General features: G+C 38.0%; 1 protein-coding gene and 1 long non-coding RNA gene across 2 annotated transcripts; one reads left to right on the forward strand and one right to left on the reverse strand.

Moving 5' to 3' along the window:
* Positions 1-5,997: 5,997 nt before the first annotated feature.
* LOC116208919 (cyanidin 3-O-galactoside 2''-O-xylosyltransferase FGGT1-like) lies at positions 5,998-7,487 on the reverse strand. Its single transcript, XM_031542492.1, has one exon. The coding sequence runs from the start codon at positions 7,465-7,467 to the stop codon at positions 6,106-6,108; it is 1,362 nt and encodes a 453-aa protein (XP_031398352.1). The 5' UTR covers positions 7,468-7,487; the 3' UTR covers positions 5,998-6,105.
* A 9,617-nt stretch (positions 7,488-17,104) lies between these two features.
* On the forward strand, positions 17,105-19,510 carry LOC116207261. The gene is made up of 2 exons (XR_004156893.1): positions 17,105-17,225; positions 17,645-19,510. It is a non-coding gene; the product is annotated as an uncharacterized LOC116207261 (long non-coding RNA).
* The last annotated feature ends 2,581 nt before the right edge of the window (positions 19,511-22,091 follow it).

A 22,091-nucleotide genomic window follows, 5' to 3' on the forward strand; every position in this document is an offset into this window, starting at 1 on the left:
TGGTCTAATGATTAAAGAGGAACTCAAGTATCCATCACAGTGTTATTAAAATCGAGCCGGATATTGATCCGTTCAAGTATGGATTTACAGGTTTATGGGACGAAACGAGGGTTTTATAGGTTGGATCGCTAGTATAAATAATGCATATAAAATTAAGAAAGATTATGCTATATAAAATATATACCCAATAATTTAAATAATTGAAATAATTAATGAAAGTTTTTTTTATTGAAGTTGTTTCTTCTTTTGTTATACTTCAAGAGGTAAAGAATATGGTTATTGTCTAAATGGCTAAGAGTCTAGATATATGGCTCTTAGGGAGGTTAAGGTCATTGGTTCAAGTTTTCATGCATGCAATTTAATTTTTCAATAAAAGGAAATCTATAAAATCAACCGATTCATATGAGTTCGTTGGGTTTAGCAAAAAATCGCCCGATTTAATGGGCTCATCGATCTAAAGGTGCAACTTCGATCTTTAAGAGAATTGGACTGAACAAGATGCCGGCTCCAGGTCGAATTAGTCTGATCGACCGATCCGATTTAATAACACTGATCCATTTGATTTCGGATTTTAAACCCTTAGATCTACCAGAGCACATTTGGAGTGATTAACCACTCCATGCGTCACCGGGAGTTCACGGAGCCTAGGAAATTAATCGGGTGAAGTCCAGACATCTCAGGTTAGTAAAAAAAAAAGACCAATTGAGTTACTCAAATTCGACTTGATAAATACTTAAGATGGACTTAATAATACTCAACCTGATACACACGCGTATTGCAGATTTGTCTCTTCTAATTAAGCAAATCACAATTTTTTTGTTTTTGTTATAAGGGCACGTACATTTATGGGATACATAACATAAAGTAAATTTGCTACATTAATTGCATTATATATAATAAAATATATATAAATAATTAAGCTTATTATCTATAGAAAGTTAATCAATTTAAATTTTATTATCTATAAAATGATCCGTAATAATAAAAAATCTTGAATTTGCATTCACCAAATATGTATAATTTTTTGCTATAGAATTGACGTTTCAAAATATTTTAGAGAGAAGTTGTATATAGTTTTCTACTCTTATTACATATATAGTATTTACATCAATAATGAAATAAGGAAAAAAAATCATATTTGTTATAATTTATTGAAATTTACTTTATTTTTGTTATACAAAATTTAAAAAATTAATAATTTTAGCATGGAGGAAAAACTATCCATTTAGTAATATTTGTTTGCTCACTTTTCTATGTCCATCATTCTTTTATTTTTGTCCTTTCCATTCCGTTGCTTTTTTATTTTTATCCTTCCGTTAACTTTTTCATAAACTTTTTATTTTTGTCATTCCGTTAACTTTTTCATCAACTTTGCTGAGTTGGATTCTTTTGGATGCAATATAAATGACACATTAACCATTTTTTATTTCATCCAAAATTCAAAAAGACAAAAAAAAATTGAAGAACTAAGAATATGAACAGCTTCGCAATGTTACAGCTTCTTCTTCCTCTCATTATTATGCCAAAGTAACTAAGGAGACCACCTTTAGTACATTTGCCTTCCAGCTCTCCTTTGTTTAGTCTTCTACTCATGTGAAAGGGAAGCTCAATATTATTTTTTTTTAGATCTAACACAAATATTTGAAAATTTTATAAACTCCAAAGAGAGGCTTGTATGATCATAGGATGAACGAAATGATGAAGATTGAACAAGGGGTGAGAATTTTAGCTTATAATCGGACAAATCATCTTCGAATTAATTCATCTAAGGGATGAATATGCTTCAAAAATGAACAATAAAGCTTCAAAGAAATGGCAGTAGGCATAAAAAGGAGAGTGCATGAGCAAAATTTGGGATTTTCTTGATTAAATTAGGATTTTATTAATTTGATGATTTTACAAGCTGGTTTCAATTAGACTTTCAATTAAATTGGATTCGGGAAAATTGATTTGCATGGACTGCACACGAAGAGAAAGAGATGCCGCCACTGTTCATCTTCTTTCTTGGTTCATCGTTTTTCTTTTTCTTTTTTGCCTTTTTTTAATTTTAGTTAACAGAAATTCAAATGAGAGATAAAATGTCAAAACTTAATCGACTATTTTAGAATCAATTTCACTTTTAATACTACCAATTGCTTGATCTTTTTTTCTTTTGATGAAATCTAGTTTTGCTCGATCTGGTTCAAGTGGAGCAAATGGATAATAGTTTATACGTCACTGATGGAGCAACCATAGAAAGCCAACTCACCAAAGTCAATGGAAAATTAATGGAAGGACAAAAACAGAAAAACAACATAACGTACCGAATGAAAATAGAAAAGAAAATAGAAAAAGGACGAAATTAGAAAAGTGAGCAAAGGTATAAGACTGAATAAATAGTTTTCCCTAATATCAACGGTAATGTATGTTATAATGTGTGAATTTATAAAACTTAGATTATCTATAAATATCGTTAAAATGTAAACATTGATAGAAAGAGGTTAATTTCATAATATATTATTATGTATATTTTATTTATTTACTTATTTATTTGTGTTTTCCATTAGCAGCCACCATTATAATGAGAAGCGCCACTTCCTCCGCCCCTAGCGTTTTAAGCGAGAGGAGGCCCGGCCAGCTCCATGGACGGGACGGCCTCAAATTTCTTGTGCACAGCCAGTCGAGATAAGATTTTCGGAAATACAATCCCGTGGAAACTGATGGGACTAGCTTGACACTGGAGGTCAGGAGGAGTCAACGCCGAGCTCGTCCGAACCCGCAACACATCAACTAGGTACTTATTCGTTTTATTCGTATTTTTAGTTATTTTCTATTTTCGTAATAATTTCCTATCATTTAGGATTGACGGTTGATCTTGCGGGTAAGATTTGATCTCGCAAGGATTTGGATGCTTTGTTATCTTCTATTACCGTGCTAAACCTTCGAGTATATACTCGAGATTAGCACATCTTGGAGGGGAGCAATAAACTAGTATTTCATTCTTGCTCTTAATTGACAAGAGCGTTCAATACCGTGAGGTAGAGATTGTATCAAGGTCTCGGCAACGACGATGGCAACGAATCGGGAACGATTCGAAAGGCTCGAACAATCTGTGGAGGAGATAGGGGGCGGCTCAACCAGCTTGTCGCGATCGTGTCGTCGCAGCAGTCCGGCTCTCGGCGTCGGTCGGGGAGGTCGGGAGGCCACCGCCGCAGAGGGAGCAATTCATCGTCATCAACGGTGGCTACGAGTCACGAATCGGAGCCTGAGGACCGAGACTCAGATTCTGAGGCAGAGGGCTCAATTCAGAGCTATAGGTCAGGGCACGGGACGGAGAAGCTAAGGCGCGTGAGGATGCAGTTTCCACGACTTTCAAGGGAGGACCCGTGCGTTTGGTTGGACTGCGCAAGGCAGTACTTTGCGGCGCAAGATGTAGACAAGGAGGAACACGTGAGGCTGGTGACATTCTACCTGAAGGGAGAGGCGAATCAATGGTAGCAATGGTTCAACCATGTGAACCGTCGAAAGAGGATGTCGTGGAGGCGATTCGAAAAGGGATTGTTGGTAAGGTTCGGGTCGTCGGAATATGAAGACACCAATGAGGCTATGAACAAGATACGGCAAAAGGGGGCCTTTCGGGAGTACCTGGGGGAGTTCGAGCGCCTAATGAACACTCTCCGTCATTGGCACCCGAGTGCGCTACTCGATGCATTCATGACCGGGTTAAAAGAGGAGATTGCAGGAGAGCTGCGAATGTGGAGGCTGAAGGATTTGTAAACTGCTATCGAGCTCGCAAAGAGGAAGGACGAGCAACTGCAGCGTGCACGGAGAGCAGGGAGCGGTTCAGCCTGGTCTGGCTTCAGGACCGCAACTGAAGGAGCAGGCGCACAAGTTGTCCAACCTCCACCACGAACTAATCTTGGATCAATGCGCCAGTTAACATGGGAGGAGATGCAACGGCGTAGGGAGCAGAATTTATGTTTTAATTGTGACGAGAAGTTCGTTCCTGGACATAGGTGCAGCGGAATTAAGGTGATGGTAATCAAGGTTGTCGAAAAGGACGAGGGGAAGGCAATCGAGGAGCCACTAACGGAGGAAACCGAGCACATATCGATTCATGCATTGACGAGGTAGGTAAACCACAAGACTATGCGGTTTAGCTAGCGAATCGGGCGACATAAGATCCAGGTGCTTGTGAACAACGGTGCAAGCCTAGATTTCATAGGCCCACCAGTGGCAGAGCGACTAAGGTTATTCGAGACAAGACAGTAGCCATTTACGGTGCGGGTAGCCAACGGCGAGCGGCTGGTGTGTAACCAACAATACGAAGGAGTCATCCTCGGGGTCCAGGGAGTTGAGTTCAAGGTGACTCTTTATGCCTTACCGATAATCGGAGTAGAGGTAATTCTCGGGGTGTCGTGGCTACAACAATTGGGCCCGACACTCACGGATTACAAAGAGATGACGATGGAATTCGGGACGGAGGGTAAGAGGCACATTTTGAGGGGAGTGGTTCCGGAGGGGACGAGGGTAATGGAGGCCCGATCAGTAGAGCAAGAGGTGACGTTGGGGGCACAGTTATTCATGGCAGTCGAAGCAAGGGTGAATACAGTAGCTGAGGGCAGAGCGAGAAAGCGGATAGCCGAGGTGTTCATTCGAGGGATCGTGCGGCTACATGGCATTCCAGAGTCGGTCGTCACGGATCGTGACCGCATCTTCATGAGTTCGTTCTGGTGGGAACTGTTCAAGCTTCATGGCACAAAGCTGAAAATGAGCCCCGCCTATCACCCGCAAATCGACGGCTAGACGGAGGTAATTAATCGATGTCTTGAGCAATATTTGCATTGTTTTGTTTATCATCAACCACGGCTATGGGAACGCTATATGGCATGGACAGAGTATTGGTATAACATGACCTGTCAAAGATCTATTGCCATGTTACCTTTTGAGGCGGTGTATGGGAGACCGGCACCGGTGTTGGTGGGGCATGAGCCCGATTCCACGGCTGTCAATGAAGTAGAAGAGCAGCTCCATGCTCGGAATGCGATATTGTGGGAATTAAAGTTCAACCTTGCAGCAGCTCAAAACTGCATGAAGGCAACCGTCGATAAACATCGCTGGGATAAGAAGTTCGAAGTCGGGGATTGGGTGTATTTGAAGCTCCAACCATACTGGCAACACTCAGTGTTCAAGAGAGCTAATCAAAAGCTCATTAGCCGATACTTCGGGCCATTTCAGGTTGTTGCACGAGCCGGGGCAGCAACTTATCGGTTAGACTTACCGGATTATTCAAAAATTCACCTCGTGTTCCATGTTTCGCTACTGAGGAGACGGGTAGGCAAGGGGCAAGCTGTGCAACCCACACTCCCTCCTTACGCTAGTAACAGCCTTCCCGACTTAGCACCTATTGATGTTCGGGACTACCGATGGGTCGCGCATGGCGGGGGGAGCACCAGGGAAGCTTTGGTTCGATGGAATGCCTTACCAGACGACGATGCGACATGGGAGCCGGTCGAGGTCCTGAAGCAGCACTTTCCAACCTTGAACCTTGAGGACAAGGTTCGACCTGAGGGGGGAGGAGTTGATGGGACTAGCTTGACACCGGAGGTCAGGAGGAGTCAACGCCAAGCTCGTTCGAACCCGCGATACATCAACTAGGCACTTATCCGTTTTATTCGTATTTTTAGTTATTTTCTATTTTCGTAATAATTTCCTATCATTTAGGATTGATAGTTGATCTTGCGGGTAAGATTTGATCTCGCAAGGATTTGGGTGCTTTGTTATCTTATATTACCATGCTAAACCTTTGAGTATATACTCGAGATTAGCACATCGTTGGAGGGGAGCAATAAACTAGGATTTCATTTTTGTTCTTAATTGACAAGAGCATTCGATACCGTGATATTGCATCAGAAGCTCAATCGTCTTCTAAAGAGAAAGCGAAGTAAAAATGTTTCATGCACTTATTCATTTCACAATATTGCAAAATCACTAGATCGGACCGATCGAGCATGGACATTAAGATTAACAGAAAGTCATAGTACGATTCGTTTTATCGGTATATCGTGTTTACACGAGGAAATGTATGTCGTTAAGTCTAACTTATCAAGTAAGGAAGAATTAAAATCATTCCAAGAGAGTGTGCAACCTCTTAACAAATTCATTTATGTAGGATTCCTCAAGGCCATCTCTGAGAAGAAACTCCTTCCATTTCATGTGATTAACCCTCACCTCATTTCCCACCTCGCTGTCTTCATCCATAACGCACCTTACAGCCTTGCAAACACCATCCCTTGTGAATGATCCATCTTCCAACTTCTCGACTTCCACCCCGACTTTCAGACTTCCGGCGATGACCCTCGCGTTGATGAACTGGTCGCCGGCATGAGGCAGAAGCACCATCTGGCAGTCACTTATCATAGCTTCTGAGAGCGACCCCGACCCACAGTGGGTCACGAAGAACCCCACGGAAGGATGCTGCAAGATCAAGTTCTGTTCAACCCAGCCCCCATGAACAATTGCCCTGTCCTTCACTCGGTCTAGGAACCCCGAAGGCAATGCAGATTCCACCGTCGTTGCTCCAGCAGGTGGCTTCAGAGCGACGAGGAATGGCCTATTTGTGATCTCCAGGCCTAAAACCAATTCTTGAAATTCATTCGTCTTCAGAATGCACTCGCTCCCCAATGCACAGAATATTACACTCCTGGGTTCGAAACTATTTAACCATTGGACCCATGTTTCTTTCAAGTCACGATTGGGTGGCTCTGGCATTACAGGCCCGGCGAGAAGTAATGGCTTGTTAAAATGGAGCTGGAGATAATCGCAGTACGAACCTTCGATCTCTCTGCAACTTTTGAAAGCAATGGCATCCGAATCCTTCCATGATGTCACTTGTCGTTCTAGGAGTGAAATCCCACTCCCGAATTCTCTCAAACTCCCTGCAGCCAATTCCCGAGCTTCATGTGCACTGAGCTTGATCGATGAAGTCGGGAAACCTACCGGAGGCTCAGTAAGATCAGCCTCCGTCAAACACCTCTCGTGGTCGCGGATGCCCTCTCTTGTCATGATGTAGGCGACGGTGGCAGCACTAATCGTGTAATAATGGATTGACTTGATCCCCAGTTCACGAGAAAGAGCCGGTACCCAGTGGGCGAAATCGAAGAACACGAAGTCTGGCTTGAGGGAACGAAGGGAAGCTTCAATGAAAGGCCGCGTAAGGTCCATAGCAGTCATGATTAACGGTCGCAACGAGAAGGGAACATCAGCTGTTGTCTCGGAGCCAACAGGGAGGCCGTGAATATTTGGAACTGCAACAGGAATCAAGGCTATGCCATCAGGGTGACGATTAAACGGCTCGAGCCTCAATAAGGATTTGGAGGGCGAGAAGAAGGAAATCCTATGGCCTTTAAGAGCCAGCTTGTTGGCTAAGTGGAGGAATGAGGTGAGATGGCCAAAGGCAAACCATGGATACATTGCTATGTGAAGCATTTTCTTGTTATTTTTTTCCTTTTTCCCCCCCTGAAGGGTTCAGCAAGCACACATGCAATTAAGGTCTGGTTTTGTACTAGAGTTTGGACGAGTTTTAAGGTAACTTCAAATCACAATAATTGCATGGGCTGTGACTAAGCAGATCTTTGACACTTCTTGAAATCTTCTGTATCGCAATTAAGCAAGTTTACTATACATATACAAACATATCTATCCTAGATAGGTTACCCGTGCATGCACCGGTCGCCTTATTACTTACATGTACATTGTCGTGTTGGTATATTTGCATATCAGTTTATTTAATTATAATATTTGATACACCTATATTAACAAATAAGACATAAAGCCGATTGAGAACAGCAACAACTAAATTAATGATGAAAAATAATATTAGAAGAAAAAGGAAGTTTTTCTTACAATGAAAAAACACTACATTTAAAAGGTAGTAGTTACCATTCACCGGAGAAAAGGGGAAAAAAAAAGAGTAGTGGTTACAATATCAATGAGTTCTAGCTTAAAGAAGATCGGAAGGAAATATTTTTATGAAAACATGAAACTAGGAAAAAGAGAACACAGTCAGTAAACAAACCATTGTTTTTTTTTTTTATGCTGCTTTAAATTTTGATGATACAAGCAATGGGGGGTTTGGCAAAAATAAAAGTAACGATGTCTATTGTTTCTTTTTTTCATAATAATAAAAAATAATATATTTATTTTTAGTTTTAATTTACTTGATAAAACAAAATACGTATATGGACGAAAATTACTTCCTTTTCTTTTTTTCGATGAAGAAAAAATAATTATATAATCTAATAAAATAAATTATTAAATAAACTAACAGAAAAATTAGAAAAAGCTTCGAGAGTATGAAAAAACTCCCAGAGTCTGCCTCATCATGCAAATGATGACACCCACAACCTTCAGAACTAAATATAACATTTTTGGTCGTCTGGGTTTCAAACCACATCTTTTTCTAACCAATCATGTAAGTCAAAAATGTTTTGGAGCCCATTTGTATAAATTTAAACCCTTCACCGCTATTAATGATCTCATTGAATGTTTCCATAAGAATCTTCTTCCTCTCAGAATTCATGCTACCAGCAATTCGATTATAGGAGCATTTTCTCAAAAAAAAAATTAACTCTATACATAGATCTAACTTCCAATTTCTCGAGCCGTACGAGGAGTGTCGAAATGTGCTGTTGTAGGAGGCTGCCCTGAGTCCAAGAACATGTTCCTTGTGGAGACTGGCCTGGAAGATTTGAATGGAAGGTACTGGTCACCAAGGACGCCAACGCCATATAATGCCACGAAGTAGTAATATGTTGAATCCTGCAAATGTACCATAGGAGCCAAGATCGCTCCAGCCTCCGGGGCCCTCAACCTGATGCTCGAACCGAAGTTCATCTTGCACGAGATGCTTGGGGCGGAGCAGAACGGGACTAGACATACACTGGGAGAACCCTCCTGGATCCGAAGGAGGATCTAACCTGTGAGATGGAAGAATTGGAGCCATTCCCGAGCCCGATAACGCCCGTATCATTCTCAATGAAGCTTCCTGTATTATTTTGCCCACATCCAAACATGATATTCGGTACGGAAACTATCTCACTTGTGTTGAAAGTAAGGGCTATTTCTTTCATAGCAAGAAAGCCCTGCGTTAAGGAAGCCCTCGCATAACCATAGGTTAGTTGCAAAAATTCGGAATGGCTGGCGGGGTCTAGCAAAAGACTATGTTCAGGCTATTGCATTTACGATACAAATGAGATTGCTATGGATTTCGAGGATGGATATGCTGCCATTTTTTTTTTTTTTGCTAAGTTAAAGGCTAGATCAGGTTATTAGTCCGCTATGGCTGTTCCAACTAAGGAAACATAACTGCAACGGAATGTTCTTTCGCCACAGCTCACTGAGAGTTTAGCCCAACTTGATCACTACAGCCCTACCAACACACTAGTGGATTAAGTCAATGGCCCACTAGATCAAGCATTATAAGTCGGCTACCGCCATCCCATAATACATCCATATAGTGGCGAGTTTTACGTTCTCAGTGAAGTTCAAACTTATAATATTCAAGTGGAGCGCTTGAAGTTTAATCACTAGACTATCGTGCTGGTAATTGGATGTGTTGCTGTTAGAAAGGGAAAACTAAGAATCATGGCATGTGGTCCATATGCATCAAGGGCAAACTAGGAATTATGAAATATGAATAAATGCAAGAGTGATATCAAGACTTTTTCATGTATTTGTGTTGCTGTACCAGCGTTGCACGTGCTTTACCTCTGCGTATGTATATATATACATATATATATATTTTTTTCCCATTTTGAGGTGACACATGTTACATCAATCTATCCATTGTTGCCATCTCTCCCGCTCTGATCTTCTCTTGTACACTTGGAGTTATCGGGCTTTGACATTACTAGGCGAGATCTCCTTTTGCTTCGATCTGTATCATCTGAAGGTGCAATCTTCCCCTAGGTAGTTTGATTCGATTCTAGAGTTTATGAATTTTCAAAACTTTGCTTCCTTCCCCGTGCATGTTATAATTACAGGAACTGCTTTCAACTAGAGGAAGAGTCCTACGCTACTACAAATTGATCTTTTACTAGCAATTATTTATTAGCAATTGTGTTATTGCCACAATTTTCTCGGGCACGTTCGGTTTTTAGCTGATTTTTCTGTCTCTACTTAGTTCAATGTCTTCTTTCCTTTCGACGAAGTTACTTTTGTTTTCTATCATAAATCCCATGGCGATTTGGTTTATTTGTCCCGTGAGGATTAAAATATGGAAAACGTTAGGCTATGTACACGATGTACTCCATCACCCTGTTGTTTTAACTGTGATTCTTGTTACCATATGAACAAATTTAGCTGTGGCTTTTCTCTTGCTGTTCATTTCCAAACCTTGCAACTTGTGTTAGTGAGATCCATCAATTACTAAATTCCACAGTTGTGGCCCATCTTCTAGTTAACTACCAATGACAAGCTATTAACTTGAAAACAAGAGAAGAAGCAGAGTTCGCTGAACCAAAGCTCGCCTTTCCACTTTCTTCTGCAGGAACTCCGGTGGATTGTGCTTCTTTGGGACTCTCCAAAGCGCTCTTTCCCACGATAGCAGATCTGTTACTTCTCCAATCGAATGAGTAGTCATAAAGTATTAACGACTATGTCCTTTTAGAATTTCCTAAGATAATGCTATAATGCTCTTAGCTCGTCATAACCTGCTAGTGCTATATCATGTGTACTGGTTTTAGACCTCATATGCTCTGTGCCTTTTCTTACACGATTTTGTCTATTACCTGAAATCCTCGTCAAATATGGACCTATACTTGCAATGACATAGCAAATATTGTATATTTGTAGTTATTTGTTTGTAACGTCACGATTCAAATTAGCAAGTAAATAATCCTTTGCTGGTATAAACGGTTTGCATCCTTTAATAAAAATCATTTGCTTCGGGGTATGATTTTACAGTGACTTGCTCATGCATGTTTTAGTAACATGGGTAGCAACTGTGGATATCACATTTCAGTAACAGTTTCCATGTTTTATCTTTTAGTAATTGTCATACTTTTCCGATATATGATAGAATCTGATTCATGTAACCCTCTCAACTTGTTGTCTTTTTAAGTTGAACTTAGTCCACATATGGAGTTCAAAGTGAAGTTTCCCAGTTTAAGGGGAGCTAATATGTCATGAAAAATTTGTTTATCATGAAATGGTGCAAAAGTTGTAATTTTGTCGGAAAGAGGTTCACTAGGAGTTTCATATGGTGAGTGCAAGACTAATCATTCCATGTCACAGCTCGACCCTTTTTAGTCATTCAGCTGAGATATTGAAGTTTCCTGCTATTGTTTTTTTCTCCTTTTTAAAATCTTTAGCTTTTATCTTGCTAAGCAAATGAAGTAGAGCATTCATTTTTGACTGCGAGGTATTGCAGAGTTTACTCCGGCACATTGGCTGGTACTTGTGAAGCCTTTTTCCATGGGGTGCCTTCTATCTCGTTGTCATATGATTGGTAAGATGAAACTTAGTTTTCAATGGTAGTATGCTTATCAGAAATTAGTAAATGGAAAATCTTCAAAATTATCTTCCATTATATTGGAAATTTGCATGACCTTTCCTAATCCTGGTAACTGGGCTTTTTGTAGGGTTGGAGGTAGAAGTAATATCCAGGACTTCAGACTGTACGCTGAAGTCTGCTTCCCGGCTATCAGTGCTATGTCAGCTGAAATAAAGAGCAACAATTATCCCAAAAATTCTTTGTCGATTATAGATGTGCCAACAAATGTTTCCAACCACAAGGTGAAGCTAAAAGTACAGAGGCATGAACCACACTTCATTTTTGGCTAGTGCATGTCGTTGTTAGTGGAGTAGAATTTTGGGTGCATAGCAAGGCAAGCATATTCAATGCCTTTGATCTCTTGACCTGATAGTTATATTATCAGTTGGGCCAAATGTGATTGATGTGGTTCAGTGAAATAGCATCCTCTTTCTTTTTCTTTTTGGGTCATAATAGGAGGCTTATGTCATAGTACAAGAAAATAGAAAGTAAATCTAAATAAAGGAGCACAGGTTGTTTCACTGATGAAAATCGAACCCGGAACCTCTAGGTTACCAAGTGAGGGTGTTAGCCACTGCACTACACCCCATTTCTCAATAGCATCCTCTTTCCGTTTATGCTGATACAACACTTTCGGAGGCACATGGCAGGGAAAATCGCATCCAATATTCGGCCTAAAGTACTAAAAAGAATCATAAACAAAATGAGAAACTGATGCGCTTCAGATTGCATCTGACATGGGACAACACTAACTTGCATCGCAAAGTTGAATGTCATGAACTCGACTACTGGCTTCAAGACCAACAAGAATAAAGCACGGCACCAATTCCAATTCCAGTAACCGCCATGAAGTACATAACAAAGTAGTAAAGATCAATCACCACGGCATTTATAAACTCAAGCATGACCAGTGGATGCCAGCGCAATATACAGAAGGTTAAGGTTAACCCAGGGAATGAATCCTTACCTCGGTGGATATCGTCAACTCTGTTAGGCCCATACTTCTGTGGCAGACCACCTTTAGACAAATGCTGGAACTTTCAATTGAATGAAATGCATCATCTTTAAACAAATCTAAAATCTGAGTTCCTCTATTTGACAAGTGAGCCGAATCTTGTAGGCACCCTCATATTTACCGACCTGCATTTTGAAAAAGATGTCCGAACAGAAGAAGATGTTACGGAAAAAGGTTCTCTATTTATTGTTTGTCCCTTTTTTCTATTCAATGTACCATTAGAAGGACTCCTGGATCAGCAGCCTCTTCTTCATCAAGTACAGAATTTGGGGCATCTCTTACAGTCACCTGCTAGAGAAATTTCGGCAGTTTATAACATGGAAATCGTAATGAAACCAGAGGAACTTCGAACTCGAACTTTGAAAATAAGCCCAGCTGCCAGCTCAAGGCTAAGAAAGTAATACAAGCTATAAGACAAACATGATAAAGTTGGGTATGAGCCTAACTTACATTACATCCTTAGCTGCTTAAGAGTAGCTCTTCAATGGCAAGGAAGGAGTTCGGACGAGTGCTAGAAGCTGAAGAAACAGATATTCAACTCGAAATCAATTACAATTGAAACGAGAAGATTTCAGCTTTCCTTGCCTCTTTACACAAATTTCACGACTGCCTTGGGAAATACAAAGATTGGAGCAAGTATCAGCTGATCATTTGGCGAATCGTGGCGACGACGGCGACGAGGATGCTCTTGGACTGCGTCTGCCACCATCGTTAAGGCCGACAAAGCTTTTTTAAAAAAATTTGGCTGCCATTCGCGCGTTGTCCCTCACGAGAAACTGTCAAATTTGCTGATGAAGTCACGACGGCCAAGTGAGTCGAGTAATGTTGTTGAGAATTTGTCCAAATTGAAAAAAACTAATAATCATATAATATTGCACCAAACGATTAAAAAAAGTTAATAGTCCGATGGACAATTGTAGTATGAACGCTTGACATTTCACTGTAGTTGATCGACTATATTCTTTCGGGGATAAATAGTCTAGACACTAGATGGATGGTGTGAAAATTTGTCTAGGTATATTGATAGTAGTAAAAATGGTCTAAATACGTCTTAGTGGAGTAGGAAATTGAAATTTATCAAAATAAATTAAGTAAAATAAAAAAAATGAAAGTACGGCAAATCGAACAACTCTTTTTTGAGCTTATTATTTTCATATTATTACGTCGTTGAGATAAGGCGTTCCAATTTTCAACTAACATCTTTCAGTAAAAATGACTACTCAGAAATTAGTTATTGATTTAGGGTAAGTTATTTTATAGATCATGCAATCACTTAACATATTATTAGTCTAACCAAAACACTAATTTCATCATTGTCCTGATTATATGTACATGTCGGTTAACGTATTTGTTATTCCCAACACCTCACGGTAAAATGTTGGTCTACCTTTCAATGGAAAAACAAAAATATGTTGATTTCAAAAGCAAAGCAAGTATTGCTTTATCTTCGAATTCAAATGGTAGATGAGTGGAAGGTTGGCTCCTACAGGAAGCGTGGTGGGTGAACCTTCCACTTCATCCCGGAGAGAGAGAGAGAGAACTGGTTTCTAATCTTGTCATCCAAGAATAAGCGTGTACTGCCGGGGAAGGAGAAAGTATCATGTGGTCAAATTGCCAAAATCCTCAACTCCACTTCGAATTGATCCATCAATTCCGATTCAATGAATTTTATTATATTTTATTTATGTCAAATTCAATGTATTTTAGTTATTCGTCCATATTATTTGTATATGATAACATATAATTACTTTTTTAAAAAAAATTAAATTTTTTTCAATAATATGAAAAAATATCCTCAAGGTATGTGATATTTTCCAAATTCAATCTTACAAATGCCTTATAAATATGAAACTAAAATTCATTTCTTTTTCATCCCAAATGGGATAGGTTGTCCGGCCATACAACCGTTTCTATTGGGATCATATTGTAGGACTCTATTTATATATGTTTCCATATATCATTCGTATTTCCTTATTTAATTTTTTGGCGTCAATTTTCTAAGAGCACTGTGTTTATATTGCAGAACTTCACATTATCGACACATTTTTGCCACTTGTGGGTTGAAAATAAAAGATTCATAATTAGATATACACATAAAAATTCTTAGTTCTTTTTTCTTTTTTGTTAGAAACGAAAAGAAGTTAGGAGGGGATATATAAAAAGAGGGAAGGGCGTGCAGATTTATGATGAGAATCCAACCCATAATCCTTCTCTTTCCGGTGTGAACTTATAATTCTTTTTCGGTAAGTCGAACCTATAATACTTTACTCAGATATATTATCGCTTTTAAAATTATCGGTAATGTTGTAACTCAAAAGAAATATTGGTAATGTTACATAACTATATTTGGTATGGAATCCAGACCAGTAACCTTGTCAGAAATCCACATTATCTCATTTGGTATAAAATGATATTATCGAAAATCTTGTATCTTTTACTAAAGTACTCTCAAATAGAATTAACTCTCATTCCATAACTATGAGATTTTTTTTTTATGAATTACATAACTATGTGATACCTATGTTGCTCAAAACCCAAGAGAACCAAGCCGAACACCCGTCCACTCATCGATGACTGGCGACCTCGACCGGCGATGCCCCTATCTCCCGCGACCAGTGAGGCCCCATCTACAAAGGATCAAATCAACAGTTTAATTCAATTCAAAAACTCTATAATTAGGCCTACTTTAAGATTGCAATTCAATTACAGTATCAAACTTCATGAATTAGCATACCCATAGTAGCCAAGCATTGCTCCATAAAATCGGGAAAAAGAAAAAGGAAATAAATAAATAAATCCCCTTTAACCCTTTTTTTTTTTTGGGTGAAGATTCAAGTCGTTGTTTAAGATGCATTAAAACGTGCACTGAACGGAGGAAAACCTTTAAAGCAGATGATCAATTCAAAAAAAGATTGTTGCTTGCAAATATAATGGACGAAAAACTGGGCACTCGTTGGCAGATGCGATTGGCACTGTAGGCGAAACGAGCAGGAGGCGGCGAAGGTAAGCGTCTGCCACCCTTTTTCAATATATGCATGTACCCAATAAAGAGTAAACTATCGGTGGTTCATTTCACTTTGTATGAGAAGAGAGTAAGCTATAGATATCTAATCCAACAACAATGTATCTCATTTAAAATATCATTCTCTCTATGACCTAAAGATGTACATAATTTTACTTGCCATTAATTACCACAAATAATTTTCTCATTTTTTTACCCCATTGAACTTCACAGACTAACAAAACTCTGCTCAGCCCTTCATAATTCATAGACATATATGTGCAGCATGTCTTTCGTTTTTTCTTGGGATTCTAGTCTAGTTATAAGTATTTAATGTAGATTCATCATATTCTTGTAATGAGAGACTCCCATTCATGCAAAGGAAACATACCACATAATCCTTTTGGCAAATGCTTAACTCAAGATTGGAAGTCTCTTCGAGTCTCTATATTAAATAAAATCTATATTATTATTATTATTATTATTATTATTCATGCTTATCAAAAAAGGAATAAATATAAAAAACCATTAGAAAGGTGTCTATTAAAATATGAATTAAATGAAAGCACAAACAATTCACAACCTCTAGACTTGTCATACTCTGAAGAAGATTGGACCTTTTTAAGGTATAAATTACCTTTATTATATCACGTTTACTTAAGGAAAATAATTATTATGGGATATCTTCGTAAATTGAATGGAATCTCATGACAAAAGTCTAACAGTATATCCTATATATAAATTCAAAAATTCTATTTGCAATAGATTGCGCAACGCGCTGGTTATATGACTAGATAAATTAACTAAAAACACTCATAAGGATGGCATGGCAAAAGGGCTTGAAGCAACTAGAACCAACGGGTAGAAAGTGGATCTTTTCTTTTTTTTTTTTAACTTATTTTCGTGTCGTCAGAATCATCTGATTTGCAATTATGAAGGTGAACATAAAATTGAAGCTTTTATAGGAAAGGCTTTTTTTAGCACAACTTGGACCTGCTATAAGTGAAAATTACATAACTTATTAGCTTCCCTATTGCATATTTTGTTGACGGGAATAAGTTCTGTAGAATTATGCATGCATTGCTTTTGAAATTAAAAACCCAAAGAAAAAGAAATCAAAATTGCAATACAAAATTGCAGCATTTCATTTGAATGTTGCACGAACCCCATGACTTACATGTTTTTTTTCTCTGCAACTATGAAATCTTAGCAGTTCATCTCAAAAATTTCCACTCATTCTAAACAAAAAACATGAACTAGGGGGAAAGGAAAACCGAAATTGAACTTTCTAAAGTGATTTGAATATTCATATATTATTATATATCATTACAAAAGAAATTTTATCGATTGTTCTATGCATCCCAAAAGACATCATGAAATGAAGAAATACCTGCCTTGCATGCCTTTGTCAGGAAAATAATTGAGAAAAAGAAAAAGCACGTATAGTTTGTCAAAAATGAAAGAAAGTGGAAGTAGTATCATGGCAGGAACTTGTCTGCCAAAAAAAAAAAAGCTTTTGATGCCTATAGAAAGAGACGTAGCAAGGCATCAAGGGCACATCTCTTCACACACTTCCTCTCTTCCATATCTCTTCTACTCTTCCATGTAATCTTCCCTTGCAGCCCTCTCTCCCATCCTTCGGTCTTCCTTGGTGATTCCGAAGAATTCCCACTTTTGTAAGTTTTCTTATAGAGGTTTCAATTTTATTTCCTTATATAGGTTTTTGTAATTTCTATACAGGATGTTGTAACTCAGATATGTTTTATAATTTAACCGTTGAATAAGTCATTTTGCATGTTTTGAATTTATATACTATAATTTTGTTTTATGAGAAGGGCCATGAGAATAGATAGGCTAATCAATCCTGCAGCGAAAGAACAAATCCACGCATTAAAAGATTGTTTATTAATTTTGTATATTAGAAACAGAGAAATATGCAGCAGAGAGCAGAATTTGATATACAGGATTTGAATCAAGATTGGTATAAATTTAAAACGTTATTTCTAAGTTCTCGTATAATTTAAAAAGCACCATTTTAATTGTTTATAATTATTTATATGACTATTTATATTGTTGTTATAATTATTTTATCCAGGAGGAGGAGGCAACAATAACAACATAGCAGAGACATAACATATCCTCCAAGCACCCTGTCTGCTGCTTTTTTTTTTTATATACAATGGAGGTTTAAAAGTCTAATTACAATGAAAGAGAAATCCTAAATAACTAATAAAAGGGCACGGATAGTCCCACTAGATATCAAACATGCAACCTCTTAAAAAACAGACGACGGAGAACACTATTACACTATACCTTCTTTTTTGTTAGGTTTGCTGCTTTGTTTTGCTTTTTGTTGTTTGTCTTTTGTTTTTCCTTCGGGTTAATAGGGTTCCTGATCCATATAACTCGACCCACTAGCTGTCATATTTACAAGCCAATTTTGATAGTTATGGGTAGGTATTTCCAACCAGAGCCAGCCCGAAACTTGATGCACCAACCTGAATTTGGAAAACCGGAACCAACGCCAACCACTTTCACCTCTAACTGTCGCTCATTCAAATCTATCACTACCAATAATAATGGCATTTCCTCAAACTCATTGACTATCTAGGGTTAAAGCTGTGTAGCGCACGCTAATAACCAAGATGTTTTAGATGCAGTACTTAGTAAGACTATTCGTGTCCATTTATTAGTTATTAGAATTTATATTTCATTATATTTATTAGACTCAGGGGCTTTCCTAATAAAAAAAATATTACCGAACTTAAAGTTTCGGTAAGAAAGCCTAAAATGCATGAGGAATTTGTTTTAGGGTTTATTTTTTTTTTAAAAAACCAACGATACTTCTCTTTAAAAGAAACCAACGACACCAGATGACACGCTTAAAAAAAAGCGCATACTCTCAAAATTATTTTGTTTATAGGCACTTTTAATTTAGTTGACCTCTTCTTTAGAAAAAAATATATCTTTTTTGAAAAAAATATATAATTCTAAAACAAGAAAATTAAAAATAAAAATAAATTAAAGGAAGATGCTCTAAAGGAGCTAAAGGCGGCGGTAGGGGTCCCTTAGTCTGCCATTGTAGTGGGATTTGTTAATTTGTTTTAAGGAAGAAAGGGGGATAGAATAAACTACCAATTAATAATTTGCCACGGCCAAGGTAAGATTGTGACAAAGTTTGCCCCACTAGTTTTTCGTTAGAAATAACACAATACTATATATATACATATATATATATATATATGTATGTCCAAGAAACAAAATGTGATCTCTAACGAAGCTCTCTACCCAAACCGTAAGAAACCCCCAAACTCGAACTTCCGCCGCTGCCGCCTACACGTTCGCCTCTGGTTGGGCACTTTTCGGCGGCAATCATTGGCTATTGCTACCCACCATGCACCTCTACCGCTCCTCTACTGCCGATTCGCCTTCATCGCATGCTGCTTCCTTGCCTTCTCGGCCTTCCACCTTCAAATTCCATCGCAGACCAGAATTGACTTATCTCACAGCATACCTCACCAGAACGACCTGAGCAAGACTCTTTTGGAGCCCGTGATAGTCACCTCCTTTCGGTTCCAAGTTAAAACCCTTGGCCTCTCAAACATTCATCGTCGACAATTTACTGACGTAGTCCGATGCCATTATTGTTTTTGTTTCGATATCCTTCTTGGTATTCCAAAGGTGGTTCCGATCTGTTTAGTTCATGTTAGTGGCTGGTATGTATTAGACTGTGCCTGGTCGACTTTGATCTGCTAGGAGATGTGTGGGTGTGCTCTGTTGTTACGTGATATGCGGGTTCTTTTGTTAGTCCGTTCCCATATAAGGGGTGCTTCCACACCCAACAGATGTATGGATGATTCGTCATCTTGGATGGCCTATGGCATTGTCGGCAGTGTCTTTTTTTTTTTTTTTGCTTAATAAAAGGCTAGGTCGGATTATTGGCCCTCTGTGGCTGTCCCAACTAAGGAAATCTGGCCGCCACGAAATGTTCCTTTCGCCATAACTCGTTGAGACTTAGCCCAATTTGGTCACCGCAGCTCCACTAACACACTAGTAAATTAATTCTAAGGCTCACCGAATCAAACATTATGGGCTTGCTACCGCCATTTCATAATACACCCTCATAGTAGCGAGCTCTACGTCGTGAGATTCGAACTCGTAATGTTCAAGTGGAACGCTTAGAACTTAACCATTAAACCACCATACTGATAGTTTGTCGGCATTGTCTTTGCGTTAGACCATTTGTGCCTGGCTGTTTGGTCAGCAGTCTTATTGGTAGTTTGCCTGGCCTCGTGGCCGGCAGTGTTGTTTATATTTTTGCTGGCCTCGTGGTCGGCCGTTCAATATAAATTATGGTGGTGATTGAATAAAATATTACCGTTCGACCAAAAGAAAAAAGAAGTTTGCCCCACTAACCTCTTCTTGTTATTCCTCTATTATTGTGTACGTTTCTCTCCTTTTTATTTTTTCCAATGTTGTATAATTTTTTGAGAAATTAATTGAAAATTAATGGCAAACACATATGGAAAACAAATGAAGAACAGAAAACTTAAATGAAAAACACAAGTTGCTATAAATAAAATAATTCTCATAGTGCGTGCTTCAATTTCTAACAACTTTCATTTTTTGACTGTATTTAGAAAAAAGAGAATGGATTTTTTTTTTCCTTTTCAGCTCTGGTAGCGTCAGTCATAAACTCCACTGGCCTCTGCACCGTCTTGAGTTTGAGGGGTGCTAATGTATAGCATATATGTCTAGGTTCATTCTGACAAATTCATAATATATATAGATGCATGTCCAGGTTCATTCATCTAATATTTAGGGTATATTCTAGATAGAAATTCTTTTAATTTGCTCTTTTTGATATGTGAAGTCCAATCCATAAATTGGAGTCTCCCATTACACTCTGACATTCAATACAAAACCTTTTGCCTCATCTATTGTCTTAAATTAAGAAATATATACCTAGAACTCTAAGGAATTTGGCCTAGTGGTAAGGAGGAGTTTAAGCATCCATCCGATTCCGGGTTCGAAACCCCTTGGAGCTACCAGAGCGTTTTTGGCGTGATTATTCATTTCGTGCGCCACCGGGGGTTTACGGGGCCTTGGGGATTAGTTGGGTGAAGTCCGGACACCCCCGGTTAGCAAAAAAGGAAATATATACTTAGCGATATAAGAATATACTTCCAATCAATAATCAGATTTGATAAATTACTATACAGTGTACAAGGAACATATGAAAAGTCTCATACAAATAATACTTTGAGACCATAATAGCATGCAATGCGATTTGGCTATGGGGAATACATGCAAAACCTACTGATAAGAGTTGGTTCAAGCGATTCGAAACTTTTTGAATTCGAGTATTGTGTATGAGAAATATCCTTTATTGGGAGATCTTCACCCCTTAATGGACCAATCCAGCTCGAATTGAATTAGTTATGATCCGTTGAATTTTGAATATTAAAATACAGATTAAAAAAAAAAAGAGTAAAACCCCCTGAAAGAGACTGTACATTAAATTAAGAAACTGACAATTCGGTTTCCTGCCCACTCGGACCTTTTCACGAGCATCAAAGAACAAAAACAAGAATATGCTTGAAAACCATATGGGCGGTGACAAATTCACAGCCTCCAATCCACTTGAAAATCAACATCTAACAACCAGAAATGGCAAACCGCAACAACGACAGTCCCATAATTCGGATCCGTATCGCGTCCAGCATTTGGTTAACAAATTTCAATTGGCTTCCGCCTTGATAATAAATGGAGATTCTCATTTAGCCTTAAGTAATAGAAAGACTCGGGGTGTGCTAGTTTTCTTCATTATCATTTTCTGCATTAGTCATGTAAAATTTTTATTTGAGAGGTAAAAAGGTTATAGAGTTTGGTGTAGGAAAGGCAAAGTAAGAAAAGAGAAATGAATAAAGAAAAATGATGATGATTCCTCTCGTTTAAGATACAAATATTTACTAGGGTGTTTAGTATAAGAAACCTTCTTAAAAGTCACTTTTAAGGAGGCTTTACAAATGGTAAATTTTTTACTATTTAGCATAAAAAATTATTATTTAATAAGAGTCTTACTGTATTCAAAATAATAAATTTCTTACAAAATAATAAATTTATTACTATTTAATATGTATTTTACTCTATAAAAAATTATAAAATTTTTATTAAAAATTAACAAGAATATTACTATTTAACAAGTTTCTTACTATCTCGTTATCGACAATCATCCAATAAATTACGACGTAACGCACTGTAATTGGTCTCTGTAAACATCCCTTTAAGGGGCTCCATAGGGAAATTTATCTCACATTTACTGTCACTTTAAGGGATCGGTTCGGACCAATATGACTATTCTATCAATTTTTCATATCACGGTCTTATCATAAAATAGTTGATGTGATGATGTTATTATATTGGTACCAGTCTCATTAATGGATCAAGGAAGTGTATATAGTAATATAATTATTACAAAATAATAACTATTTGAGGAAGAGGTTGATTCCAAAATTTTAGGTTAATGTCTAAAATTTAAT

This window comes from Punica granatum, chromosome 5 (assembly GCF_007655135.1).
Source record: "Punica granatum isolate Tunisia-2019 chromosome 5, ASM765513v2, whole genome shotgun sequence".
NCBI lineage: Eukaryota > Viridiplantae > Streptophyta > Magnoliopsida > Myrtales > Lythraceae > Punica > Punica granatum.

What these genes read in the sequence shown, in the direction of transcription:
- LOC116208919 (XM_031542492.1), bottom strand. Translation starts at nt 7,467, where the DNA reads ATGCTTCACATAGCAATGTATCCATGGTTTGCCTTTGGCCATCTCACC.